Consider the following 10,212-nt stretch of genomic DNA (forward strand, 5'->3'; position numbering starts at 1 on the left):
ATATTCCAAACCGTTATCAGTTCTAAGGGTTTTAATCTTGTTACCCGTTTGTCTTACAACTAAAGCTTTAAATTTCAAAAAAACGTTTTTAACTTCATCTTTTGTTTTAAGGATATACACATATACAAACCTTGACGTGTCATCAATAAAGGTGGCAAAATATTTTGCCCCCCTGAAAGATGTTTGTCTTATAGGGCCACATATATCAGAATGTATCAGTTCTAATTTTTCCAACATCTTTAATTCGGATCTCTTTGGCATTGGGGTTGCTGCCTGTTTGTCTTTCAAACATATTTCGCAAGTATTCATTTTACTCAATCTTACGTTAGATAGACCATTTACCATATTTTTATTTATTAATCTCCAAAGATCAAATTCATTTAAGTGTCCATATCGACAGTGCCAATCCATAAGTGTATTTCTGTTTTCATATACCATACCAATATATTCTGATTTTGTATCTACAATATATAAATCCCTTTTACAAATAGCGGTAATGACAATTTCGTCCTTCTTTCCAAATAGCCATTTTATTTGTAAATACAATCTTTTTTCCATTTGCTGTAAATCAAATTTGTTTAATGAGTTTTCCAATCGAAATTTCTCAAGTTTGTTTTTTATATAACTAAATGGTATTGCAGTACCTTTACCTTTGATTTCAGCTAATTTGTCATTTGCCAATTTTACTTTTTGATTTCTGATTGGCTCTATGGATTCAAAACAATTTTTGTCACAGCACATATGTGATGTAGCACCGCTATCAATGTACCATTCCATTTGCAGTTCCATGTTTATATTCAATGAAACATCAGTAATAATACTCTTATCCTGATTATCTTTGTCCTGAATATTGGAAGCACATAAGCATTGTTCAGTTTTGGGTATTTTAGGAACTTGTGCTAGTTGAGCTTTATGATCATCATTTTTCTTCTTCAAACACTGATTTGCTTTATGTCCACGTTTGTGACAATAAGAACATTCAATGTGTTTTACTTTATTAGTTTTAATAAATCCATTTTTATTTGAAGAATTTCTATTTTTATCATACCTTTTGTGTTTATTGGAATCTTCCACTTGTAGAGCTTCTTGGTGATCATTCTCAGCATTTGAATTATGACGAGAATTAGCTTCTAATAATTTTATCTTAAGCGCTTCTGGGATAGGTAATTGGTCCCGCGATTCGATCGCACATCTAAAATTTTTGTATTTATTCGAGATGCTATATAATAATAGGATTGACAATAAATCATCAGCGACTACTATATCCATTTCTTTTAATTTGACATGACTGAAAAAATTAGTTAAGTGATCGGACATATTTTCACTATCGGAAATTTTTGTGAATAATAATTGCTTCAGGAGCGTAGCCTTTCTTGCAGGTCCTTTGAATTCGTGAACCTCTTTTAATTTATTCCATACTTCATTCAGTTTTGCAATGCGTCACATGACATAGCTCACTCGAACTCATGGTAAGAATAATATCGGCTCTGGCTTTACCACCCCTTTTATTCCATAAAGAGGCTTCATCCGCTGCTTCAGGTTTAATTATTGAACCATTTGCATATTCCCACAAGTCATACTTAATGAGTATTGCCTCCATTTGCAATTTCCACGTGTCGTAATTTTCTTTGTTTAGCTTTTCAATACTTAAACTTGCCCCGCTCGACATTTTTATGTTCTCTTGATAACTGTATTATTACGTAAGCAATTATTATATATTCAATAAAGCGCCCTTATGATATTCAACACTGAATCAGCGATCACGTACCCTTTCTTTTCTTTCTTTTTTGTTTTTAGGTTATCTTCTGCGCTCCTCAATATTAATATTAATAATATTTTCAATAAAAATAATAACTAATTATTGATCCTGTTGTTATTTCTTTACTCAGTGGTAGGATCACAATACCTATTATTATATCGAATGGACAAATCTATCATACCGTTCTGAGGCAAAAAAACCTTTTATTGCACATACATACATGGACAAGGGATAAAAACAAAAGAACATCTTAAACCTATCGATTAAATCTATCGATTGTATCTGGAACTATCTTCTAGTTACTATTTGCTGTAACTAGCGCATCTGCATATGGATGGCGAGCACGAACTCACGTTGTCATTTTCAACAATATTATTATAAACACACCTTAGAAAATAATCGTAAATGCTGTTTTATAATCATATAATTGAAGTTAGAAGTGTGAACAAACCTTACTATTATATATAGAACGAGCAAATACCGTTTACTAATATCTTCTACACGTTTCAACGATATATTCTGCACATCTTGCTTACGACGAAACGACGAAGTGCGAATGGATTGTTGAAATAAATGAAGCCTTGTTATAATATATCGCTATCAACTGTTAGCAAGGCGCCACGGTGGTCACCCGTGATCACCGATAGGATGAACGGTCCATTGGAGAAGAATGTTGTCTTACATCATCATTATTATTTACATTACATTACATTTATTATTATTTTGCCATTATATGCTTTGAATGATAAAAATACTCCCGTGACGTCCTCAGCGAAACATGTGATCTCGGCGTGGCAGTCAAAGTGTTAAGGGATTGACGCTGCAAATTACGAACTTGTAAGAGATGGGTAATAACCGCCCTGAAAAATTTCAAATCACTTTGCATTTCTATTCTGTGAGTAAAACATTAATCGTTATAAGATTTCCTTATTTCTGATCCCTTTCGTTATTTGAAATCGTTTGCTTTTAATTCTCCTCAATTGTAACGTCATATTTATTAGAGTATTTATATACTAACTAAGTAAATCCGAGAATATTAAATTTCGTATTATACAATGTCGCTTACACTTGCATAAAGCTACAAAAATTTGATACTATGAAAATGAAGCGTATAAAACCTGATAAAAATAGAAACACTTCGTTGGAAAATAAGGGTGACGAGCAAATACTTTCTGTGGCTACCGTATGAAGGATTCGCTATTGGTCAGAAAGTTTCCATCATCATTCCTACTATACTAATCTCCTTATTTCCTCACACAGGTACAAAAAATTCCAAAAATAACAGAATTAAATATAAAAGATTTCTGCAGTTCTTTTATCTGATTCGTCGTTTGACTGGGCCGAATAATCAGCGTTATCATTAATCGACGTTGCATTCCAACAATGGAGAAAGCTGCAGAACCCGAGGAATCCCCGAGATATTTTACTTCATAATTCCTGTCCTGCCCCACCCAAACGTTTACTGATTACACTAAATTCCAACAGTCGAGCGACTCGCAAAACTTCCTGCAATAATAACTCCTCGAAACAGATATTCGCAATTAAACGAAAACCTTGTCTTCAGGATCGTGAATTCTCGTATCTCCGTAAAGTGGACGAACCATCAGAAAGAGATTACAGAGAAACTAAATTTCTTCGTTCGCTACAATGCAGTCTGTTCGCTTCACAATTCACAAAAAAAAGAAAAAGAAAAAAAGAATCTCATCGTTAGAGTTAGATATGAAAGCTCCGTGTTTATTCGGCGTTCGAACTTTGCCCCTCGAAGTTGCTCGACTGTAGTTTCGTCTTTGTTCTCGGATGTTCCGCCACTGTTTACGGGTTTTACATGTAACTTCTCGCTAACTGTTCGCCTCGATTTCTGAAACGGGTACGGATGCATGGATCCGATGCTATGCCACTCTTCCCACTGATTGATGACGTTCCGGACCAGTGGTTCGCGGAGTCCTTAGATAAGGATTCCGGAATAGTTTCGACAGTCAATATTTTGCTGGTATCCGTGGTTGCCGGCGATGCTGCGGAATATTCGTTTAAACAGGGGTTTTCGTGCGAGTCGACCGCATCGCCAGAATGTTCGGATATACGCGATAAAAAAGTTTCAACGAATAAACAGCGCTAGTCGAATCGGAAGTTTTCTATCGCCGTCACAAATATAAATAAGTAAGTGGTGGAGAATTCGATGAAAGTGAGAAGCGCTGTAAATATCGCTTGTAGTATAGAAAAGTACTGACATTGCTGTGTAATTTATGAAATAACACTGGAAAGAATAGGTATAAATGAAATGAAATATTTCAAATAAAGTCGAAAAATAACAGGATTTCCTTGATCGAAAAATATAACAAAAGTTCTGCTTTCTAATATCCGAGTCTCATTATTTGACTAATTTTGAGAGCCACTGCTTTAATTCAGGGGATTTGGTGCGCGCTAAAGCACTCAATATTTGCAAATCCCACTAATAGATACCGCGATACAAGTATGTCTAGGGAAGAGGAAGTTCCCATTCAAACCGAATGTACATACGTCAGAGGGATAATAAATAAAATAGAAGCATTATTAATTCAAATTCTAAGCTCTTCGGACAGACGAATTTCCATTTCAAGTATCTAACATACTTCTATTTTAATCGACACAATGTTAAATTAAATGGTGAAGGAAAATCCACCGAAATGTTCAATAAAAATTATTATTATTTACCAGAATAATTATTAATTATTTACCAGAAATGTAACGTACTAATTATACGATATTCATTTCAATTTTAATTACAATTATTTGTCGTATTATATACGATATTCATATATTGTGTCATTATCAAACAACAATTTTTCTAATTACTTTCCTTATGCATAGCTCTGAAAGATAGATAGATAGATAGATAGATAGATAGATAGATAGATAGATAGATAGATAGAGAGAGAGAGAGAGAGAGAGAAAGGGAGAGGGAGAGAGAGAGGGAATACTGCAAATCTTTAACGCCACTGTTTACCTTGTGTATCCAGTTAGTATTGGATTAATTTGGCTCGCGCAGTATGCCATAATTAGCACTGACACTATCATAACTAGCGCTGTTACGGCAAGTCACCTCCCGTCAAATTCCTGCAGAATAAGCAGATTGTTGGTTATGCGTAATCATGCTCGTAAAATTAACCAGAATCTACCTACGCATTCATGAGACAAAATCTAAAACCTTCCCAGCCCAAACCATACTGTCGAAAATCAGTATCACAACTTTAACATACATGTATCAATATCACAACTTTCTTATCTTCTTTATCCGTTGTCTTTTCTCTACAGAGCAGTTCGGTTCATTAATTTTACCGTAGCAGTAACCGTAGACTGAAATGGAACTCGCTGGAAAAAGTATTGCTGTCGTCTAAATTTGCATTTAGATGCAGTACGATTATCGGGAATTTTTGTTTCAGAAAACGACTATTGCGACTGATAGCGTCATCTGATGCGCTTATTTGGTACCGTCAGTCCTCTGCAGATTGGTTCGTAAGAATGTCCCCTAGACAAGCTTGGCTACCTATCAAATTAGTTATCAAATTACTGTCGCACGAAATAAATCATCGCGAATCAAATTTTAAGAAAAGACTATGCAGATTTCTAGTTTAATCGATGAACGTTAGTGGAAGAATTTTTCATCGATCTGTCGACTGAAGTACCGACGCTCGTAAAACGACTGCCGTAACACAGCGCACTCTACTTGAAGAACGCGGTGACTTACCATACACGTAAGCGAGCTCTCACATCACTTACAGACACGCTGTATAGATACCTCCACCGTCATTTCAAGCTGCCAAACTTGATCCTTAAATACCTAGGATTAAAAGGATCGGCGATAAACATAAATGGATGTACAGACGCAATTCAACGGGGGAACTTGTTAAATCGATTCTGAGAGAATAATGTTCGAATCGGCCAAGAGTCGATTAAACAATTCCATTGGCGGCAATTTTCAAGTTCGATGAATAGTTGATAATTCCTGTCAGTATTAAAATAACGAATTTCAATTGGCAAAATAAGTAATGAAAACATGATAAATGTAGTTTTCTTGAGAAGAATAAGGCAGGAGTATGAAAAGGAAAAATCAATTTTTGTAATTGAAATTGAAGAAGAAATCCTTCTCGGTTAAACGTTGTTTAACGTACAATTCTTCTTTTTATTTTTCTTTTTTATGTTTATACAGATAATTTCTACAATAATTCTATACACGTTACGTTAATTCTACGTTACTAGAATATTAATACCGTTCCTGTATCGCATGGTAGAACAGAAGTCGAAATCTTCTCGTGCAGATCCGTGATTAGTCTTCGGCAATGATAGACATTAAATCGTTATATCCGGCGAAAGATTTCATCGACGTCGAAACGTCGAAGCTGATCGCGCGAAACAAGACGAACAAGGCGCACGCAATGTGTTCTGTTCCCACGTAATCAAATACTGTCCTATCGACGTTCTCATTTTTCAAGGCAGAAAGTGATTCCACGAGGGATTGTAGTTCGAGATGTCGAAGGTAATCTTCCGAATTGGCCTGATCTTTAGGGATTCGATGAAAGGGTATTGGCACAATTACCGTCACCATGACGTAGCTATTCTGTGGACGTAGCTATTGCGTTCTTTCGATTCTTTTCTTCGCAATCATGTCGACCGCAAAAAACCGCGTACCAAGCTAACTAAAAGTTCCTTTGACGTCCTATGTAACTTTTTTCTGTTATGTTTAAAAAGACATTATCTTCTTTTTCTTGTTCTTTAAAAAATATGTTATTTGTATTTTAGCAACGGTAGATTTTGTAACAGTAGTTTGGGTAATTTGACATAATTTACAGCAAATAACTGTACGCAGTACGTGGGCAGTATCTTTGTTTGTTTTTTCTTTCTTTCTTCTTATCTTTATTTGTTTATTCCAACAACTTTATATAGAAAAATAGTTACGCCGATGCGTATATATAAGTGAAATAAATGACTGATTTAAGGTATGAAACTCGTAATAACGTGTTGAATAAGTGTAGAACTGTTGATGACTGCTTGAGCACTCGCTCGAGAGTGTTGGACTGCCCTTAAGGTGTCTCGGAGGAAAGCTTGGTGTGGGTGTGCCCTTTTGACCGATGAACGCGGATTCGTTGTTCATACTTTTCGTCCAGGAAGTCAGGGTAACGATCCGCGATGCCGATTGGTGATGACCCACTCTAATGAACAGAATATGCAGAAGATTCCCACTAACGTAGAGCGGCGGTGGACTTTGCTCCAGATGGGAAAACAGCCTTTTATGATGGACATGTGTTGGGCTTTTTCCGTCTGATGACTGTCCGCTTTCTCCGTGATTTTTAAGAGCGCCTAATAAACTCAAAGACCTTTCCAAGACCCCGCCATAAACTGCAAATATTTCTCGAATTAGAGAATTCTCCAGACATGCAATTAGACTGGTAAACAGGTGTGGAGACAATGCAGCTAAAGGCTAATGTCTTTATGGTGGGTCATTGCGTCTATTGAGAATCGGGATGACTGTAGATTGACCGTTGGCTGCCAGGTAGCGAGGGATGGCGCGCAGATGTCCTACGCGACGTAACACTTTATGTATTTTAACGTGAAAACGAAACGTAACGTGGAAACGTGAAGAAGTAAGCAAAGCAAGAACAGCAAAGTTAAATGTTTAAATGTGCCTACTAGAATTTAATCTTTTTAGATTTTATTGTACACAATATACTGGCGAAAGTGAAATAATTACACGTATAGAGTTGTACAACACTTATCTCTCTCTCTCTCTCTCTCTCGGCCCATGCTTCTACTTGTACTTTCGTCTGACTAACAACGGGACTTGACTAATTCTACTTAGATATATGTCTCTGGTGGAGAAACTTTCTACGGACGGAGCTTGATTTTAACTATAACATTTAGCTCTTCGTTACAGAGAGTTTCTAAACTATCATAAAGTACCAGTACCAATAAGTAATTATTCCATACTCCCTGTGCTCTTCTTTTTCGAAATCGAAGAAAACAAAAGTTTCATTATTTTCTTCGCATCTCTTTTGATTTTTCTCGTTCAATTTAAAATAAATAGTCGTTATTTCGTGGCAGCCTGTACGATATAACTGTACTTAGAAAGTGAAAAGCACGAGGAACTTCAAATATTCGAAAATACGTCGAAGAATGAAACGAATGCTATGTTCGTCGTTTTTTCGCGGCTCCCAAGTACATCATCAATTCTGGTGATCATTGAAGAAAGAATACACGCACGAGTTCGTGCGAATTCAAAAAGAATCGTTGCGGAGGCCTATATGACGAGCCATACGTAGCGACGCATTGCTACCAGACGTTGGTATTTATTTTCAAGTAAGAACGTTAAAGGAAACTAAAAGAAAGTTTTCGAGCGTAACTGGGGATTGTTGGTAATCCTTAAATATAAATCTGAAGCGTGATAGGGTGGCCTGGGACGTAGAAAAGCGGGAAAAATATATCGCGTTACATGTACCGTGCCGTTTTCCGAAATAATCGTCGCCGTTTATTACCGCAAAACCTGTCCGAGCGCAAATTCTCACGGTGAGATTCGCTGACTCGCCGCCGGATCTGAATGCATGGCGTTATGTTACGTGAGAAAATCGCGCAAAGGGAGAGAAGATTGCACGCGGGGAAATTAGATAGTGGCGTAATAAGAAAAGTAAGGGAACTCGTTAGCCGGCTGACAAGAACGTACCTCGCTGTTCTACCACGCTGTTTTAATTACTACATTCTAATAGGAATTCGTTTATATTCGTTTTAATTGCTCGTGTAGACTTGATTTTCAGGACTGCGTGAAGTTACACTAGAAAGAAGAAGGGATAAAATAAAAAGCGAAACAAGGAAACAAACAGAGAGAAAGCAATTAAAAATAATGGGGGGAGAAGTTCCAGTAGGAATTTATAATGAGCATGTAGATACGTATACAAATATCCTATTTATTCTCGTATTTTTACACTGCCGCGTTTCGTGCTTCAATTTCAAAGGGTTTTCAGTCTCGACGATTTGTTTCGCGAAACTTTCCGCGAACATCGTAATCAGCGGAATTTGGACCCTGCATCGTTCTCTAACGTACGGAAAATCCAAGTTTTCACGGATAAGTTGGTCGCAGTTTTACCGCTGTTATTAATTTATTTTTACGCGTGACCAATTTCACCGGGAAGTATACTCGTTCGAACTTGAAAGTTACGTATGTGAGTCGTTCTTTGAAAGTCTGAATTTAATGATTCTATAAATGTAGCTGAGCTCCGTAAAATTTGGCGGAATTTACGATTTGAAAAGTTGAGCTGACTGTCGAAGACGAAACTGCTCGCAGTCGATTTTAGAAAACGAGATGAAATTTTCACGCTTCCGGAATTTTCTGATACGTTGCTTTTCACAGACGATTGATTCAAAAATTTTTTATTTCGTCAGATAGTTTATGATAGTTTCTTTGTTTTATAACTTCGTATTAATTTTTTATTGAAACGTTTAACGATCCTCTTCTAACCGGCGAGAAGAGTTTTCAAATATTTGAGACATTCCTCTAAAATGCTCGTTGTTTTATGGATAATAAGATTTCACCGTTTTCCAATTATCAAATATTAATTAAGTCGCTAGTAATTCTGCTTGCAGCAAATTAAAAACAACAAGAAATATCGCTCGTAGCGTTCGATAATCCTCCAACTATAATGTTTCAGCGTCATAAAAATTGTTTAATTTACATACTTCGTGGTTCGAGTGTGCTTCATCGATTCATCTCCCTATAAAATTAAATAGAACCTGTAAAACTAAATACACAGACGCTTTCACGCAAGGATCATTTTAACTGCAATTTATTCGTCTTCAAATTCTCCAATCCTTAAACTTATATTTTAAAATACATTAGCAAATCTAGCTAAACTTACTGACAAATCTGACCAATCGATTTATTCTTCGGTATGTAAGAAACATTTAAACGAACATGATGAGAAAGTGAATTTTCTTTGAGAAAATGATCCAAGTGCTAATAAGTAGATATAATAAAGATTTCATATTCTATGTTACGAGTATATACTGTACAACATCCAGCGTCGTACAAATTGCGTCTATTTATATAAAGAATAATACACTGAACGAAGTATGCATATACGAACTCGCGTACAGCTGAAGTAAACCTCAATTGAAATTTCAAATGCTTCGCAAAGAAAAAAGCGTTCATCCGGAAAGACTCTTATTGCTACTCTCGAACGACATTTTATTTTTACAACGTTCTCTTTCTCCATATTAAAAATAAAATCCCTCGAGATCTCCATTTCCAAGAGAGTAGGTATAAAAAAGAGCTATGTGTAAAATCTTAGCGAAGCCTCCGAGGAACAGTATTAAACTATTAAAAAATATTCGTGACCAAGTTACGAAATTAAACATCATGGGTAAAAAATATCAAAAAATTGTTCTAGCCGAGCTCGAAATGATCGTGCTACGAGTAAAACGGGAAGAAA

General features: G+C 36.0%; 1 protein-coding gene and 1 long non-coding RNA gene across 2 annotated transcripts; both read right to left on the bottom strand.

Annotated features, from left to right (window-relative positions):
• Positions 1-282: 282 nt before the first annotated feature.
• On the bottom strand, positions 283-1,669 carry LOC122572336. Its single transcript, XM_043737197.1, has 4 exons — positions 1,498-1,669; positions 1,049-1,418; positions 651-949; positions 283-561 (listed from the first exon to the last, which is right to left on the bottom strand). The coding sequence occupies exons 1-4, from the start codon at positions 1,667-1,669 to the stop codon at positions 482-484; spliced, it is 921 nt and encodes a 306-aa protein (XP_043593132.1). The 3' UTR covers positions 283-481.
• Positions 1,670-4,440: 2,771 nt separating this feature from the next.
• Positions 4,441-5,166, bottom strand: LOC122573089. Its single transcript, XR_006318657.1, has 3 exons — positions 4,919-5,166; positions 4,743-4,852; positions 4,441-4,608 (listed from the first exon to the last, which is right to left on the bottom strand). It is a non-coding gene; the product is annotated as an uncharacterized LOC122573089 (long non-coding RNA).
• Between the last annotated feature and the right edge of the window lie 5,046 nt (positions 5,167-10,212).

This window comes from Bombus pyrosoma, linkage group LG11 (genome assembly GCF_014825855.1).
Source record: "Bombus pyrosoma isolate SC7728 linkage group LG11, ASM1482585v1, whole genome shotgun sequence".
Classification (NCBI taxonomy): domain Eukaryota; kingdom Metazoa; phylum Arthropoda; class Insecta; order Hymenoptera; family Apidae; genus Bombus; species Bombus pyrosoma.